The 18,338-nt window shown below is 39.4% G+C and overlaps 4 protein-coding genes across 4 annotated transcripts; 2 read left to right on the top strand and 2 right to left on the bottom strand.

Annotated features, from left to right (window-relative positions):
* Positions 1 to 902: 902 nt before the first annotated feature.
* On the bottom strand, positions 903 to 2,607 carry LOC132796643 (succinate dehydrogenase [ubiquinone] iron-sulfur subunit). The gene has a single exon (XM_060807888.1). It carries the CDS (start codon positions 2,489 to 2,491, stop codon positions 1,355 to 1,357), a length of 1,137 nt encoding a protein of 378 aa, XP_060663871.1. The 5' UTR covers positions 2,492 to 2,607; the 3' UTR covers positions 903 to 1,354.
* Positions 2,608 to 7,329: 4,722 nt separating this feature from the next.
* LOC132797251 (glutathione hydrolase 1 proenzyme) lies at positions 7,330 to 10,783 on the top strand. The gene is made up of 5 exons (XM_060808880.1): positions 7,330 to 7,526; positions 7,586 to 7,712; positions 7,774 to 8,629; positions 9,965 to 10,158; positions 10,218 to 10,783. The coding sequence occupies exons 1-5, from the start codon at positions 7,427 to 7,429 to the stop codon at positions 10,729 to 10,731; spliced, it is 1,791 nt and encodes a 596-aa protein (XP_060664863.1). The 5' UTR covers positions 7,330 to 7,426; the 3' UTR covers positions 10,732 to 10,783.
* Positions 10,784 to 10,798: 15 nt separating this feature from the next.
* On the bottom strand, positions 10,799 to 17,015 carry LOC132797253 (heparan sulfate glucosamine 3-O-sulfotransferase 6). Its single transcript, XM_060808882.1, has 4 exons — positions 16,665 to 17,015; positions 13,632 to 14,301; positions 13,089 to 13,558; positions 10,799 to 12,015 (listed from the first exon to the last, which is right to left on the bottom strand). The coding sequence occupies exons 2-4, from the start codon at positions 13,773 to 13,775 to the stop codon at positions 11,508 to 11,510; spliced, it is 1,122 nt and encodes a 373-aa protein (XP_060664865.1). The 5' UTR covers positions 13,776 to 14,301; positions 16,665 to 17,015; the 3' UTR covers positions 10,799 to 11,507.
* Positions 15,653 to 18,283, top strand: LOC132797252 (uncharacterized). The gene is made up of 3 exons (XM_060808881.1): positions 15,653 to 15,964; positions 16,057 to 16,314; positions 17,010 to 18,283. The coding sequence occupies exons 1-3, from the start codon at positions 15,904 to 15,906 to the stop codon at positions 18,131 to 18,133; spliced, it is 1,443 nt and encodes a 480-aa protein (XP_060664864.1). The 5' UTR covers positions 15,653 to 15,903; the 3' UTR covers positions 18,134 to 18,283.
* Positions 18,284 to 18,338: the final 55 nt, after the last annotated feature.

Raw genomic sequence — 18,338 nt, 5'->3', positions numbered from 1 at the left:
GCCAAACCGCCAAAGGGAGAGTAAGCGAAATGGCAAGCTGTTGACACTGAGCACTAACATTAGCAATAATAACAACAAGAACAACGGTGTGTTGGAAGAGCAAAGCTTTAAGCTGTCGTAGGTTAAGCTAAAAGTTCCGCCATCGAATTTCAAGATCATCCCACATGTGATTCATATTTGAAAGCTTTAGCGAGCACACAATTTGCACTTACTCGTATTGAGAGCATTTATTAATATCCGAATATCTGTTGAATTATTTGTTATGTGTATCAATTAATTACTGCACAATGCGAAAATAGAATTGCGAGCGGAACAGAGAAACTAACGAATGTTTGTGGCACTGTCTAAATTGAAACATTTCAGTCAAATGATTCACTTCACATTTCAATCTCTTGTAATCCTTGAGTATATTCAAGGGCTTCCGCTATGTTCTATGTTCTTCATTTGCTACCGCTTCCAAAATAGAATCGAGAGGGCGTGGAATCGTATGGAACGCTAACGCATCTCTTTAATCCCGAAACCAAATGATTAATTTAGAAATTCAACAAAAGAATAAAGATTTATTTTGCTTTAGCAAAACATCATCTACCTATACATACATACCATATGTATGAATCTATCAGAGTTCAGAAAATTTTTAAATGTTTTTTGTACATAACTTATTTATTAAAAGTTTATTATTTATTTATTATTATTGTTTAATTTAAACAGTTCCAGTAATTTATAAAGGCAATTCAAAATGTTGATTCTAAGTATTAAATCATAAAGTGCATGTTTTTCTTTAAATATAGTAGTATATAACAAAGTTGATGTTTATTTAAAATAAAAGTATTTTATACATTTCATTTTACACTACCACATTTTGAAATATTTAAAACTATATTAATTGAAAAGTCTTTCGATTTCATTGCACATTTTTTTATTATCGAACATGTTTAACAAATGTTAGGTTGTGTGTTTTATTTTTAGTTTGCAATACAGTTTCCAGATGTAAAATCGAATTCATAAATTTTGACGTGTTTCCCTAGAACGGTTCAATGCATTTAAGATAAACAGATTCTATAAGAACAGTTTGAAATAGTGGAGGACAGCACAGAATTGTGAAGATTAAAGTAGTTCACAGTCGTATACAGAAGTGTGGAGTAGTTTACGGTAGTGTGGAGTAAAGAGAGTAGTGTAGAGAAGTGTACAATCGTGTAGAATATAGGCAACGAATGTAGTTTCGTGTAGAGTTGCTTGATGTGTAGAATGCAGACGATGGAAAAATAATCTCGAACAGTGTAGATTAGTCAATTCTAATGTAAAAATGTATTGTAGACTTGTAGAGTGAAGAGAGTAAAATGAAAACTTGCGCTTAACCCGACGTCGGGAACATTTGATCAGTCTGCATTTTCGGTGGCGGCTTCTTCTTCATGCCAGCCAGCATCTGCTTCAGCGAGATGATAGCCTTGGCCGGATTGAGATTCTTCGGGCACGTATTGGTGCAATTGAGTATGGTGTGGCAGCGATATAGCTTATAGGGATCGATTAGCTGGCACAACCGATGCTCGGAGGCCTCGTCACGTGAATCGATGATCCAGCGGAAGGCCTGCATGAGGACGGCGGGTCCCAGGTACTTTTCGCTGTTCCACCAGTAGGATGGACACGAGGTCTGGCAGCAGGCGCACAGAATGCACTCGTAGAGACCATCGAGCTTATCGCGATCCTCGAGAGCCTGCAAATATTGCGCCTTGCCGATCTCGCGATCGAGATTCTTGCGCTGCAGCCACGGTTGAATCGACCGATATTGATCGTAGAATTGCGACAAATCCGGCACCAGATCACGCTTCACATACAGATGTGGCAGTGGATAAATGCGACATGGCTTACCCACATTCGTATCGATGGCCGTAATGCACGACAACGTATTGATGCCATCGATATTCATCGCACACGAGCCGCAGATGCCCTCGCGGCACGATCGACGAAAGGTCAGCGTGGCGTCCATTTCATTCTTGATCTTAATGAGGGCATCGAGCACCATGGCACCGCAATCATTGAGATCGATGCGATATGTTTGCATCGAGGGCTCATCGCCTGGCTTCCAGCGATAGATCTCGAAGGACTTGAAGCGTTCCTCCTTAGCTTTTGGCTTGGCCGGTGGTGATTTTGGCGGCTCCTTGGCACCATCGCCACCCGCAGACTTGCCTGCCTTCCCCTTTTCCACCGCCTTCTTGCCCTTATCCTTGGCTTCAGCGGTGACCTCATCAACTATTTCCTGAGCATCTTCCTTGGCACTCGCCATCTTCAGCTCCAACGCTTCGCTGTAGCTGCGTCCAATAATCTTCTCACTCGACAGTTTGTCCTCATCTAGCTTTGACGATTGTTTCTGCTCCAGCGGCATCGAACGATTCGGCAATACGGCAGCCAATGCGGAGCCGTAGCTCCTGGCCATCAAACGACGCACCGACAGCGCATCGATGCAGCGCACAATGGACCCGAGTCGAAACATTTGTTTCCCGAAAAAGAAAAGTATATTTTAATTATTATTATCGTACAATTTTGAGTTTTGTATTTTATGTTTCCCGAAGTTGTTTCCCGTACGAGTTTAGAACTAAGACTGACTGAAGCTAGACGGGATCTGCCTTCCAGCTTGACAAGATTCTGCCAAGATTTCCCTGGCTAACTAGATTATAATTTTTTCGTTATAAGAAATAAAATTGAAAATATTGGGTATTAAGAAATTAACAAAATAAAACCATGTAACGTATCTTGAAAAGATCTCTTGATGAAATATTTTATTTAATAATTCGTTTAAGCCATTGAATATTATTATTTTCAGTAGAGTCAGGATTATTGAACAAGTTTATCTGAAACAATCACACGAACTTATTTCAACTATGAAAAATTGAGCATAGAAAACACTTTAGTTTTTAAAAATTAGTAATTCAAAGTCATAACATAGACTGAAACAATTTTAATGTAAAGGTTTTTCTCATTATTTAGAGCACAGATAAATATTAGGAACATTTTTGTCTTACGATAAAATTCTTTCTTCTTTCTTTCATTTTTTTCGTACGAATTTGTTCCTTTATGCAATTATCTTAAAACAGAAAAATCATTCCAACATCATTCTTAACTCTAATAAATGCACTAATCAAGAGCTAAAAGATTCATCTTTATTTCAAATAAAAAATATTTTGGTATATGTTTTTTTACTCTAAATACCGATATGCAAAAAAGAATAAAATAATATTGTTATGATATACATGTATCACAAACATAAGACTATTACAAAATTAAATCACAGTTTGAAGAAATTATAGAAAAACTTCCAAATGCGGACCACTTTTGGAAATAAATGTGTAAAATAACATTTTCTTATTCGGAAAAGAAAATTAATAATTTTTTCACATTTTCGTCATAGCCAGTTTACACTAGACATAAATAGCTACAGATTTAAGATAAAATGAAACTTTAGCAAATTTAATTAGAAGCCATTTTCCTTAATGGAAAATAGGCAAAAGCTCTGCAATTATGAGCCCTGAGTTCTGGCAATTATTTATGCAGTAAAAGTAAAAGCCGTGGAAAAGTTCATTTTCAACTTTGCAGCGCGAACTGTGAGCTGTCAAATCAATTAGTCAACCAGTGAAGCATTCAGTCAATGAGTCATTCATTCAGCAATAGAACTTGAAGCAACGCACTCAACTCAATTGAGCTCTATGTTATTTGTTATTTATTATTTATGTTGAGTTGGCTTTTTATTTGCTTTTAAAAAACTGTTGAGCATTGGATATCAACGGATCAACAAACAGATCAAATTGAATGTTTGTAATTTTCAAATTAAACGCAATTAAATGAAAATATGTTGCACAAGTGGAATGAAAAGCGGATGGAAAACACAAGGGGCGGCACACACATGCTAAAGATCAGGGAGCGGGCGCAGTGAACGAAGCCAACTGTGAAAACGGTCTCAGGGCCAGGTCTATAAATACACGATATCTTCGTCCAATTGTTCTGGAATGGTGGCTTCCTCTCTGTGTCTCCTCTCCCTCTATCATTCTCTCCGCATCTCTCGCTGGCTGTCTTTTAAAACAAAACGCAAAAAGACGGTGTCAGCAGCAACAACTGCAGCCGCCTTTAGGATCAGCACCTCGTGTATGCGAAATAAGAATGTTGTCACTTGGCAGCCACTCCTCCCCGCTTGCCTCCCTCGTCCCCGCTTCCAACTTGTGTAGTCTTTTTTTGGAAGCAAGCACACAGCACGAAGTGGAGTGAAGTGGAGTGGAGTGGAGTGGAGTGTGGCCATGCTTATAGTAGATCATAGCATCCGATGTCTCCGATGCGGAGAACAGGAAAAGCGCCCGCTAAGCCTGCCTAGATTAACTGCATCAGCTTTTATGCCATCACGGACTCAACTCAACTCAACTCAACTCATCTCGTCTCATCTCAAACTCAGCAGCTGAACATCAAAAGCCCCCAAAGACAATTAAAACGTAATTCCAGCTATGCGCCTGTTTGCACCTGCCGTCTGGACATCACCGGCAATCTTGTCAACGCTCAACGCTTAAAGCACAACACTGCGCAACATGGTAATTTTTTTGTGTTTTTTTTTCTTGAAAACTCTCTTAGAGAGAATTTTTTACACTTGTTTAAAACACAACAATTCACTTTTAACTCGGTCTAAAAATTATATTGGAACACAAAAATATAAAACACAATTAAGAAAACTACATGTTGAATAAAAGCAAAATATTGGGTATAATTCTCAAAATATACCAAAATAATGTACCTCAAAATACTAAAAATATACCAAGTGGTATATTTGGTATATTGATATGGTACCATATTCAATATACAAATACTATAGAGTGCAAAATATACCAGATTGTCAGCCAAAGCAACTAAGACCCCTAGTAAGTAGACGTTTTTGCCCATACAAAAGTATTTCTTTAATAACTTCGACAATATTTATCTGATCGCAAAGAAATTCAGGAACCACAAAGACTATAGTTATTATTATGTATACCAAAATTCGCAACTCTAGCTTTAACATTACGCTTGTTATTCGAGTATTGTCAATTTGTGTGAGCGGAAGTGGGCGTGGCAAAAATTTGAAACAAACTTGATCTGCCTGCAAACATAACAATTGATGTCGAAAAAATGCATAGCTCTATCTCTTATAGTCCCTGAGATCTAGGTGTTTATACTGACGGACGGACAGACAGACACATGGACATGGCTATATCGTCTCGCTGATCAAGAATATATATACTATATAGGGCCGGAGATGCTTCCTTTTGCTTGCCGGCATATAGTAAAGTTATAATACCCTTCTTTCATTTCGTAGCGGATATAAAAATAAATAAATAAATAAAAATAAAAAAAACTACAATAATTAGTATAAGCCAGTTAAAATATTATATATTTCTACAATAATGAAATTCAGTAAGCATGTTTATCTTTAAAAAAGTTGACTCACATTAAAAAAATTTGCTTTTTGTGTATACATTTTTTTTTTAAATTTTGAAAATAATTTTTTAATTTTGAAATTGTTTATATAATCTTTGAAACTTGCATATAAAGGATGATAATATTTCTGGCTTTGTCGTATTCTCAAACAACTTTTTATTTTAATGTCTTAATCAGATTTTTTTTGAATATTGTAAGAGTACATACTGAACGAGTAGATTGTATAGTCTAATTTTAAATTTCTAAATAAATTAGAAAACATTTTAAGCAATTAAATAAATTATAAACAAAATAAATTTACTACTTATATAAGAAGCATATGATTTTAAATTTCAAATAAATATCTATATTGTTAAAACCGTATAGGATTACCTTAATTAGTTATGGGAACATTTACAATCATGTTAGATAATTTTTGTTTAACTTTTAATATTTTTCTTAGTTTTAAGATCATTATTATTAATTATTTGGTATTACATACTTAAACAATTTGTTTTTTCCCAGCATTTTGTTGTGCAGTGTTATTAAAAATAAATTCATCACACACAAATACTTGAGGCAAATTATGTTGGCTAAGTTGTTTGTCGCTACCAAGGTGTTGACGCTGTTGACAATCTGGAGCATCGTCTCCATCTCTTTCACTTTCGCAGACACCACAGACTGCGTCTGCGTTTCTCTATCTCGTTTTTGCTGCTGCTCGTTGAGTCATTTAAGCTGTTAAGCCGCCACTGACGTCTGACAGGTGCCATGATGATGTAGGCATTTGTATTTGTTGCGTACATTTCGTCATACATAGTTAGGAGAGACGCGTGCTGGAATTAGCTTTGCCATGTTCGGAGACAAGATGCGTGATACTCTCCAACCCAACCCAACCCAACCCAAAGAGATGTCAGATATGCGAGATCCCAATCCAAGTTGCAAGCAGCACACATTCATTCATTGCCATTGCCATCATCTCCATCTCCATCTCCATCTCCATTGACGATCAACGAACTGAACCGAACCGGAATGTGTCTTCCTGTTGTTGGATCAGTTGATTTGTTCATTTGATTGCCATGCTGCGCAGTGCGATATAAAAACATAAGATTTATGGCTTTTAAATTTCATTCATGTATACTCTGATTGTTGCAGAGTACGAATACGAGTATGAGTATGAGTTTGAGAGCGAGTGCGAGTGCGAGTGCTTGGCGAGTGCAGCAATAATAATAATATGGCAAGCGGATGCACAAATCAATTACATTGCCTATACCATGGGAATCTTAACTGCTGTCGCTGACCAAAGATCACGCCAAAAACCAATTATAAAGGTGCCTCTTCACTACATTCATTTATTACAACTGCAGCGACAACAACAACAATGCAACAATGCTTCGTCACGACTTTTGCATAGAACGGGGCATTTGATCATCAGGTCAGGTTCTCTAGCTAAAGTCACTTCATGAGGTTATAACCTTAGCTATTAAATATTGTATTCCACAAAAAGCGCATAACGTTTGTTTAGCTGCTTGAATGTGACTAAAACACAAGTATTAAGGTTAGATATTAAATATCCCATTACTTACCTAAGTAAAAATCTCTATTGTTTTATCAGAATTCAATACAGCACTATTTGCAATTAAAATAAATACAATTTAATTTAATTCATTTAATTCATTTGTTTTATTTTCATTTATATTTCACATATATTCAAATATTGTATAAGATTCATTCTTTAATTAAATTGTATAACAATTCAATTACGCTTATAATTGCTTACCTTGAAATTTAAAAAGTGCGCCGTTTGTGTTATCGATAGCATTACTTTCGCTCAGTAAAAGTATCGCGCAACTCCACACTTTTCATGCCTATCGAACTATCGCTGCCTGTTTCGATATCCTTGTTTACGTTTGGCTGCAAGACGCAACAAAACAAATTTAAAGCACAAAATGAAGCGAATACAAAGTAATTGTTTATTACAACAACTAGGATAAACAAAATGATGCTCTTGCAATGGATTTGTAATCGTTTTGTATCTTTATTTGGCATCGCCAGCTTGCTGATTGCAATTTATTACTATGGACAGCTCGAGAACCGCGGTAAGTTGGCAATGTAAGACAAGTACACAAAAAATGAGCAACATATAATCATTGTTTAGGTAAACGACATGTGGCAAGAACACCGCCAAATCCAGAGATGCCGCTGCCACCATCCAGCTCCCAGAAGCAGCATTTCAAACAATCTGCAATTTGCTCAGACAACGCCGAATGCAGCTTGATAGCAAGGTAAGTCAACATTTCACAAGAGCGTTTTAAATGAAGATTAGTAAATTGAGGAATATCACAGAGATGTTCTGCAACGTGGTGGCAGCGCGGTGGATGCAGCACTTGCCGCACTGCTATGTAACGGACTGCTTGGCATCCAGAGCATGGGATTGGGAGGCGGCATGTTGATGAACATTTATCTGCACAACGAGCGGCGAGCAGTTAGCATCTTGAGTCGAGAGATGGCGCCACAGTCGCGCAGCGCCTTGGACTATGCGAAGTTCCAGAATGAACAGCAACTGCAACAATCGAGCTGGTCCATCGCTGTGCCCACCGAGCTCTTGGGCTATGCTGTGGCCCACGAGCGTTACGGTCGCCTGCCGTGGCACGAGTTGGTGGCACCCACATTGGCATTGTGCCACTCAGGCTATGCACTGTACAAACATCAATTGGATGCGCTGGTCATCAATGAGGCAATGATCAAAGCCGATTCGCTGTTGAGCCGCATGTTTGTGAATCCTGAAACGGGAGACTTTTGGCGTCTCGGCAGCCACATACAACCGCCGAAGCAATTGTGTGCCACATACGAAACCATCGCTGTTGAGGGACCGCGTAGCTTCTACAATGGCTCATTGATGGGGCAAGTTTATGCCGATCTACGGGACATCAACAGCGGCATTACGCGCGAGGATCTGACGAACGCACAAGTGCAACTGGCAGAGTCGCTAGTTGTGCCACTGGATGAGCTGGACTTGCATTTGGTGCCACCACCTGGAAGCGGACACATTGTTGCATTCATCATGAACATTTTGCGTGAGTTTCGCAGCGATTTTGAGGCAACGGGCAAATTGGGCGCCCTGGAAATCCATCGCATTGTTGAGGCCATGAAATTTGGTTTCGTGCAACGCTGGCAATTGGATGATGCAGCTAACGAGCAGGTTCGATATAAATACTCTCTCTCTCTGTCCCTCACTTTTGCAGCGTGCTGACTATCTCAGCTCTTTTCATGTGCTTGTGCAAAATGCGAGACTATTTTCTTAAATTTAAATGGGGTATATATTCAATCGCAATAGAAAATCTAGTTCTAGTTCTAACAAAATAACAGCATACATTATTTATTTCAAATTACTATTCAATAGGCAATGAAAATTAAGTTTCAATAGATTAATTTAGGATAAGCTAATAGTAGCTGCTCTAAGGAACATATGTGAAAATTCGGCTCTCTCAAAACTTACCACATCCCTTCCCAGTCATATCAAACCAGGATGAGTCTCAGCGTAACTGAGAGTCTGGGTTATCAAATAGCTCAGATGTGAACAGTGTCCTCAGGCAAATGGCCTCCGTTTATTCTTCTAACCTTTCCGGGTCAAGCGGACCTCTACTAGGGATGACCGTAGCTTGTCCGATACTTGTATGAATAAAAAAAATAGGAAAACAAGTTTTAGGTGATGACAGGTTCTCTCTGCTGAAGGTTTACAAGACATTTAAGGGACCGCTTTCTTGACAGGCACTGGCCCACTAACGCGGCTCCTCAACTTAACGTCCAAAGGGGAGAAGGGGGACATCAAATACTCAACGCTATGCATAAGTGATGCAAGTCATTACAGCATCGGCTGTTCACCGAACAATATCTTAAGTTAGAACACCAATGAAGTATAAAACCAAAGTAAGCATTTCCCCAAAGCATTTCCTATATTGGCCTAGCTAAATTCCTGACCCTGGACTGCATTCCTATAGTATAGTACTATACACATTCCTAAATGAAATCTCAGCCGGTTTCAAAAGGTGATAAAGGCTACTCCCACTTCATTAGATTGAGTATTTAAAAGCAATTGAATACCAATTACCAAGACTGCAGAATTTTAATTTTTATGGGCATCTATTTTCATTCAAATTGCAATTGAGTACAAACTATATTTAAATGCCTCAACTATTTGTTTATGGGCAACTAAATTGTATATAATACAATTGCCTCTTTGAGTTGAATTCTTCTGCAGATTGATTGACAAGATCGAGATCAAATTTTATTTAAGTGCAACAACTATTTATTTCTAGGCAACTGATTTGTAGCCAATTAATCTTTTACTTCCCGTTGAATTCTTTCTTCTGCAGCTCATAAGATTGAGAGTGGAGTAATTGAATAGAAATTATTTGTTGACAATTAAGTTTTATCTAACTAAAATAGTCGGTACTTGAATTCTTTTTCATTAAACACTGTATATATTGCTGATTTTTGTATTTTCTAATTCCATTTCGGTTTGTCTCCTCTTCAGCTCCTGGCGAATCTCACCAGCCCCGAATTGGCAGCTCGCATCGCGCAATTGATTGACGATGCAGAAACCTTCAACAGCTCGTCGCATTATGGGGCGAGTAGAGAACTCGAAGCACGCGATGAACACGGCACAGCGCACATCTCGGTGCTGCACAATGGCGACGCTGTGTCCGTGACCAGTTCGATCAACTTTTAGTAAGTTGACAGACAGCATAAACTTTGCACTAAATGTTGACACTTTGTTTTCCGTTTAGTTTCGGCAGCGGAAGGATGGGCAAACGCTCAGGAGTATTGTTCAATAATGCGATGTCTGACTATTCGTTGCGTCATTTGAGGAACTATTTTGATTTGCCGTTTATCGATGGCAAGAATGCGATTGGTGTCGCCCCACGGCCCATGTCCTCAATGTGCCCCATTATTGTCACCGAACGTGAGAGCGGCAAGGTGCGTTTGGTTGTTGGTGCCGCTGGTGGCACGAAAATCATAACAGCTCTGGCCCCGTTGCTGGTGCGCATGTTGTGGCAAGGGGCGGACATTAAGAGTGCCATCGATGCGGCACGTTTCCACCATCAGATGCTGCCCAATGTGCTGCAATATGAGTACGGCATGCTGCAAGCGGATGTCAACAGTCTGCAGGCCAAGGGACATCAATGTGAGCGGTATCGTAATCGTGGTTCGGTCATTTGTGGCATATCAAATGGATTGAATGATGCTGGCATTGCGGTCAATTCGGATTATCGCAAGTTGGGCGGGGTGGCAGGAATTTAACTATATATATATAAGATATATATATATATATATGTATGTACTATAAATCACAAAAGAGTTATTAGCCAATTTATGAAATATCAATTTATTTAAATGTAATAATTGAGTTTGTTTTTTGTCTTTTCTTTAGCTATGCTCATGCAATTTGAATATAGTAATGTTGTATATATAGTATGTTATCTTCTTGAACTATATGTGGAATGTATTCAAAATGTATGTTTTAGGTTGTGCGTAAAGTGTGTGTGTGTGTGTGTGTGTGTGTGTGTTTGTGTGTGAATTTACTATCATTGTTGTCTCTCATCGTTGTTTAATTGTTAGGATCGAGGATGCACTCTAGGAATTCGTAGTAAGCTCTAATTGTTCTATGCCATTATATAGTATACTATAACTATATATAGTATGTATGTATATGTTTTATGCTCGTGTGTGTATATAAGATAGTAGGTAATAGTAGTATTCGTAGTTTAAGTAGTTGTGCGTGTCGAAGAGTCGAGAGAAGGAACCGTTTTTCAGTGATTGTGTCAGTGTCAGTGTCAGTGTGAGAGTTGTTTGGAGTAAAGCTACAATTAATTGAGCAATAAACGTTACAATATTGCGTAACGCATTATACTATTCAGTATATCTATATGTATGTATATATATCAACTATTTGTTACCGAGTACACAGTATAGTATATAATATGTATAAAAAATGCAAACAACAATATCAGTCCGTTGTAGATAAGCGAACAACACAACATCATCTCGCTCGCTTTGTCGCTTTTTCGCTCTGTCGCTTAGGGCCAGGCAAAGTTAATGCCAGTCAATTGATAAAACTTATTATTAAATGGCCGATAGAATTCTCTCAGACGCTCAATGGCATTGGCATCGATATGCGGATGATTTCTGCCCTTCGTTTTGCCCAAACAATGCGGCGTTGAACGTGCCTCCGATTTGAAGAGGCACGGAAATCCCTTCGTTGCATTGAAATAGAAATGCTTCTCGGTGACGACACGTTTCAGACCCAAGAAATCCTGAACACGTCCAATCTCATACGCCGGATCCATAATCAAACGCTCGCCGCTAATGAAGAGCAGCTGCGACAGCGGAAAGAAGTGCAGCCAACGTTCCAAATATCGCGCGTAAACACCGATCTTAACCGGTCCCCAATTGGTGTCCACCACCGCATAGCTGCCATTAACAAAGGCCAGCTGCTCGAAACGTTTCATGTCCGACTTCTTGCTGGCCGCCTGCGTATAATCGGATATGGCTCGCGTCACCGGATCCCGCACCACAATCAGGAGTCTGCAAAACAGGCGAGAAGTGTATAATGTCGATAATTGCACATTTGTGTATTAAAGTGCAAATTCAATATAATTGCACAAAATTGTATGAGCTTTTAACTTCAATGCATTGCTTATAAATGAGGCATTCGATTTTGAATTTGTTACAACATATTTACAGTTCAATGACACCGCAAATCGGTACTACAAAAAAATTCTACAATTATAAGTTGCAGCTAAACGCACAACTGCAGTTATATTACATCATTCATCAGGAGAGCATAAATATTATATTTGGTTTTAAATGCATCAAATTTAATGCACTTCGCAAAAAGCCGATATAATTTAAATGCATTGCACATAAGTGCACATATCGGATTATTGCTCAATATTTTTTAAATTTTCTGATTATTATTTATGTTTGAAACATTTGCACACACAGTAACTGTTAAATATGCTACAAATGATATTCTATGAAAAGGTGCAGTTAAACGCACAACTGCAATTATATTACAGCATTCATCATTCATGTTACATCATTTTCAAAGCAACCACTTTTTTCTGATGTATTAATTATTTGTACAACTGTTAAATATTATAAAAAGGATTTTAAATTACTTAAAGTGGCAGTTAAACGCACAACTGCCGATAAGTACCACCTAATGTCAGGCAACCTAAAATATTAATCAAACGCAATGATATTGAAACCTGCATTTTAAATCTTAATAAATGCAATGATATTTTAAACTAATTGCACATTGCAGATAAGTGCAATTATTAAGATTAATGCAAATTTGAAAGCTGCAATCACTTGGAGGTCATGTTCATATGCATAATTTCCAAAGGTAAGCACTTTTTACTGATGTTTCAAATATTTGTAAGAATGGTTTTTTATGAGATGTTGCAGTTAAACGCACAAATGCCACTAAGTTACACCAATTGTTAACTAACCACAAATATTATTCAAGCACTGTGACCTTGAAGTCTGCGTTTCAAATCAAAATGAGTGCCATACTATGTTTAACTTAATTGCAACTTAATTGCACATAAGTGCAATTATTGAGATTATTACAAGTTTGACAGCTGCACACTCACTTGGTGGCCGTGTTCATGTGATAGACACGCTGCGGCACCTCCTTGGTCACAAAGTAGCTGGGCGTCTTCTCCATCGTGATCTGCCCCTCGATGGTGTAGGGCATGTGGTGACGATACCAACGCAGTCCGCGCTGATAGTGCCGATCAAAGAAGTGCACCTCGGAGCCGGCGGCACGCACATCCGGATGCAGGCGGATGAACTCCAAGAGGGCGCGAGTGCCGCTCTTCTTCACGCCAATGATGAGCGTGTCGGGCAGATGGCGCGAGGGACGCAATCCCTGTTGCCGCAGCATTTGATATTTGGGTGCACCATCGATGCTGGGCAACGGCTGAGCAGCCGGGTGGGTGGGTGTTGTCGTTGTTGCATTGCTTGTCGATGGCGTTGCCGTTGTAGTTGCCTCTGCGTTGTTGCTGCTGCTGCTGCTTGTGTCATTGCGTTGCGGCAGCGTCAGCAAATTGCGCAAGTTGCTCTGGAATGAGAAGTGCAAGAGGGAGATGTGTGTTTGGCAAGTGTGGCAAGCAGTTGTTAGTGTTGACTTTTACCTGCTGCAGTGTGCGCGAGAGACTGGCAAAAAGGCAGGCATTGAAGCTGTAGGAGAAATAGACGAGCGTCACACAGGCCACCAGGGCAATGGCCAGGCTGCGGCTACTCAGATTCAGATTGTGGCACCAAATGCTCATATACATCTCGCTTACACACTCGCACACTCACACTCACACACACACACTTGCCAGTTATCAGTTGTGCGTGTGTGTGTGTGGAGTTGTTTGCTCCAAGCCAGCCGGCGATTTGTGATTGCTGCGTCCGTCTACAACATCGCTTTAATTATCCTTCATCCGCCAGCTTCTTCAGCTTCTGTTCTGTTCTGTTTGCTGCTAGTCGCTGCCTTGTTGTTGTGCACTCGCCAAATAAATTCCGGAAGTAATCGCCGTCCAAAGGCAACACAATCCAACACAGTCCTGGCTCTCCCTCTTACTCGCTCTCTCTGTCTTTCTCTTGGTTACTGGGTCGCTCTTGGGTCACAGGCGCAAGCTCTCTCTTCCGTCGTCGCTCGCCGTCTCGCTCTACCGCACTGACATTTACACCCTCTGTGCGACGCTCTCCCGAGACACAAAGTGCGGCTTACGCAATGGCTCATTCGCTGCCCCGAAAGGTAGGCAACACTTTTTCCCTTAACAACGCTTCGTGTGACGTCACAAAGTGCGTCCTCGCCTTAGAAGCAATAAATAAATCATAAAATTGAATCATATATCAAATGTTGCTATTTTTTATTTTCTTCATCAAAATTCGATTCAGAATACATTTTTTGAAATTATTTATTTTGATGTAAATATTGTATTTCTTCATTTTACTACGCTAAAATTAATAGGGTATTCAAATGACTGCTTCAAAAATATAAATAAAATTTAGAAATCATTATTTGAAATGTTTTTCTTGCTTTTATTAAATTGGACACTAATAGATATAAAAAATGGGTTCTAATTTTAATGTGCAATGAAAATGTTTTTCTTAATTTAATTTTTTTTATTTAATTTATTTTATTATTTATTTATTTGTTTAATATTATTACTTAAAATATATAAAAAACAAATATATTATGCTAATAAAGAAATACCCGACAATTTCTATAATTTTCCAATTAAAAAAGGTTATATCTTTAAATAAACATTTTTAGTTGAATTCTATTAAATGCTAATAAATATTATAATCATTAATTTTAGTAATTTTTTGATCAGAAAAAACTAAATTATTATTAATTTTAAACATTTAACTACGCAAATAATTGCAGAAATTATTAAAAGTAAAAATGCTTTCTAGAAATAGTTTTCAATAACATTGTACCATCAAAAAGAAACTTCTAAAACTATTTAAAATAAAAATGAATATAATGTGCAAAAAATCAATATTTAAAATGTAGTAATTAACATACTTTCATTACCCCATTGAATCAATTTGTCATCAATAAATAGCTTAATCGATTTGTAAAAACCATTCGAGAGAGCACTTCGAATTGTCTGCAACCTTGTGTGTGGCATGCCGCATGGCTGCGCCACAACCCTATAAATGCGAAAGTCAACTCAAAGGTAAACAAAGTCTTGGCCCGATTGTCTCCCCCGCCAACCGCCAAGTTTTGTGTGTGTGTGTGTGTGTGTGTGTGTGTGTGCAGATGCACAGATGCAAAGTGACAGGCGAATGTTTGTTCCACTTAAGCAGCGTTCACTTTAGACGCTCCCCGGGGAGCTTTTAGCCGTTAGCTGCCTTTGGCTTAAGACGCACATTATCAACATCAACACAACTGGCGTAACAATGAGATTAGCTTTATTATCAGCCAACGAGTGACTGTGAGAGGAAGTGGGAGAGAAAGTCAGAGTCAGAGAATCTAAATTGATTGGAGTGGAGTCTCATTGAATTTGAATTTGAATTCCCTTTTCTGGCGCGGCGACTTATCATGCTTATCAGGCTTTTTATTTTTTGCTATTGCTGTTGTTGTTTTTTTTTTTGAGGCGGGCATCCGCATATATCTGTACTATATAGCCCAGATTAGTCATCATGCAGGTGCTGGCTGGCTGGTTGGCTACCTGGTTATCTTATCTAAGTACTGCGACTGCCAACTTGGACACTAAAGTATACGCAATCTTTGCTCGCATTGCTGGCTCATCAGTCAACCCCATGAGTTGGTTTCCCCCCTAACATAAAGCTCAAATAATAAGTATTATTAACAATTAATTAATTCGCGACAATGCATTAGAGACACACACACACACACACAACGAAACAATCACAACAACCAATCAAACTGAGTCAAAATAAACCATGTCGAATTTATGGGGCAAATGTGTGATCAAGTTCTTTAAATACGCACCCAGCTATGTGGGTAAGTTTCGAATCGAATGGAATCGAATTGAATGAAAGCAAAAGAAAAAGACAGCAGCTTTAATTCTCTCTCTCTCTCTCTTTCACTCTCAGTTTGCTTGTGCTTTCTGCCCGCTGGCTTCATCTTTGGCTACACGATTTGTGCGTTCATCGCTGAGCGACATCTCGATGCCAATCTCATTGACTATGGACCCTTGATCTTGGGCGCTAGCTTGACTCTGTTCGCAGCTCTTTGCTTTCTGCTGCTCAAGTATCTGAAGAAATGCATCATCTACTGGCAGCCACTGTTGCTCATTGGCACTGGAGTCTTCAATCTGATTGCCAGTTGCTTCTACTTTGCCGATGGATATGGTAAGAATTCTACGTCTTTCTAGTTATTCTTCCTCTGCTCTGATGAGTGTTAAACTTGTGAGAAAATGCAGATTAATCGAACAACAATCAGATAGAGAAACTGGAGTGGCTTTTGTTAACCTTATTCAATATTATTAGGGCCTGTCTATACTAGATTATTTATGAACAATTCTTCACCTATTGAATCCCTCATTTAGTATCGATTAGTAATCCGCTTTAGCTCCCACATTTATTATTAAAACTAAAACACTTTCCTATCATCAAATGTACGACACAAATTTAAACTACTTTTTATATACTAAGAAGCTTTAGAAAGTTGCTGTTTTCCGTCCCGAAATTGTGTTATTTACCTGTGTTATCAGCACACGCTTTTCTATTTCAAAAGATAGCTATTTCAATTTAAAGACTTTTTTGTTTGCTTCGCTTTGAAACTGGACAACAAAATGCAGCTACAAACTACAATTCATTTGGAATTACTCAAAATACTAATCTTCAGATGAGATGCTATACAAGAAAGATCAACAAAGCTCGATGCTGAGCGAGCTTAAAGCTTCTCATTTGCAGCAGATAAGAATATTAATAGCATGACATGCAAAAAACTGAATTGTTCCCCGCTCTATCTTCACACTCAAGTAAAAATGTATCTTTCTATCTAATTCCTCTTTTCTCCTCCCTTTCCCCATTTCTCGCCACAGATCACGTGGGCGCCTATATGTCGTATGTGGCGCACAGTCTGACCTTCGTTGCCGGCTATGGATTCCTGCTCACGATCAGCTCAAAGGACAGTCGCGCTCTGCTCATCTCCGGCTGCTGCAGCTGCTATCTGATGGGCATGGCCTCGGCTGTGAGTTTGATTGGCGCCGCCTATGTGCAGAATCTGGAGGAGAACGCGGGTCAAACGGTGACGCCGGAGCAGGCCATCGATGGCATCTATGTGAACTTTGCTGCCACATATCTCTCCATCTCGGCCGTGATGCTGGCCATCGTCATTGGCCTCAAAGTGCTGCATGTCCTGGGCACTGTGGACACCAGCAATAGTCTGGACAATGAGCTGCGCATTGCCAATGCCAATGGCAGCATATTTGAGCCGCGTGCCGATGTCATCAAGCGGCTGCAGTTCTTCTACGTGACCAAGAATCAGCAGTGGCACGTCACGTTCCTGCTCCTCTTCACCGAGGCCATTCAATTCGCTCTGTTCATCTATTTGGTCTTCTGGTTTGCGTTGAACGATGCCGTGCGCTTGAATGATTTGGCCCATGTGGATGCCATGTTTTGGGTGATCTTTGGGGGCAGCGTCTTGGCGCTCATTTGTCTGCGCTTCGTCTCCGCCAAGGTGCAATTTGTGAGCACACAGCTGCTGATGCTGCTGATCACGGTGCTGGGCATGATCATCTATGGGACGACGGGGTCGAAAGTGACATTTTGGTTTCTGCTCGTGCTCTTCGGCCTCGCGTATTCCAGCCAGCAGATTGTGCTGCTCGAGGTGACGCATCTGCGCTTCACGGAGTGCATCATCTTTGCCTCCTACACGCTCAAGTTGGTCAGCACCAGTGTGGTGTATTATTATTTTGTGGCCAACACGAGCAACTCGTATTTCTACGCCCGCGATGAGAACACGCTGATGGCCCAGGGATTTGTGTTCATGATCATCACGGCCCTGGTCGCGTTGGTGGTGGGCATGAAGGTTCCGCGGACGCATCGCATCAAGTTGCTGGACATACAGTATGAGGTGTATGGCATTATCTTCATGAAGCATCAGATTGAGCAGCTAAATGTGCGTTGGCTTAACGATGGCACCATACCGACCATTAGCCAATGATCGGCATTGCATTGAGTTGTTATTTGTGTTTGTTTTCTTGTTTAGTTTAGTGTTTTTTTTTTTGTTTTTTTGTCTTTGTTTTGTTTGTAAGTAATACACTTGTAAACCTCGTTTAACGGTCACAACTTTCGAGTGAAAGCAAAAAGGGAATTTTTGCAGTGTTTTTTATGTTTTCTTTAAAGTGCGCCCAACTGGCCACTAAATG

Source organism: Drosophila nasuta, chromosome X, assembly GCF_023558535.2.
Source record: "Drosophila nasuta strain 15112-1781.00 chromosome X, ASM2355853v1, whole genome shotgun sequence".
In the NCBI taxonomy this organism is placed as follows: Eukaryota; Metazoa; Arthropoda; class Insecta; order Diptera; family Drosophilidae; genus Drosophila; species Drosophila nasuta.
This window is presented reverse-complemented; position numbering and strand designations above follow the sequence as displayed.

What these genes read in the sequence shown, in the direction of transcription:
- LOC132796643 (XM_060807888.1), bottom strand. Translation starts at nt 2,491, where the DNA reads ATGTTTCGACTCGGGTCCATTGTGCGCTGCATCGATGCGCTGTCGGTG.
- LOC132797251 (XM_060808880.1), top strand. Translation starts at nt 7,427, where the DNA reads ATGATGCTCTTGCAATGGATTTGTAATCGTTTTGTATCTTTATTTGGC. An exon ending in TGGACAGCTCGAGAACCGCG is followed by an intron (nt 7,527 to 7,585) that starts GTAAGTTGGCAA and finishes ATCATTGTTTAG; the next exon opens with GTAAACGACATGTGGCAAGA. An exon ending in ATGATGCAGCTAACGAGCAG is followed by an intron (nt 8,630 to 9,964) that starts GTTCGATATAAA and finishes TCTCCTCTTCAG; the next exon opens with CTCCTGGCGAATCTCACCAG.
- LOC132797253 (XM_060808882.1), bottom strand. Translation starts at nt 13,775, where the DNA reads ATGTATATGAGCATTTGGTGCCACAATCTGAATCTGAGTAGCCGCAGC. An exon ending in TCTCGCGCACACTGCAGCAG is followed by an intron (nt 13,559 to 13,631) that starts GTAAAAGTCAAC and finishes TTCTCATTCCAG; the next exon opens with AGCAACTTGCGCAATTTGCT. An exon ending in CACATGAACACGGCCACCAA is followed by an intron (nt 12,016 to 13,088) that starts GTGAGTGTGCAG and finishes CCTGTTTTGCAG; the next exon opens with ACTCCTGATTGTGGTGCGGG.
- LOC132797252 (XM_060808881.1), top strand. Translation starts at nt 15,904, where the DNA reads ATGTCGAATTTATGGGGCAAATGTGTGATCAAGTTCTTTAAATACGCA. An exon ending in ATACGCACCCAGCTATGTGG is followed by an intron (nt 15,965 to 16,056) that starts GTAAGTTTCGAA and finishes TTTCACTCTCAG; the next exon opens with TTTGCTTGTGCTTTCTGCCC. An exon ending in CTACTTTGCCGATGGATATG is followed by an intron (nt 16,315 to 17,009) that starts GTAAGAATTCTA and finishes TTCTCGCCACAG; the next exon opens with ATCACGTGGGCGCCTATATG.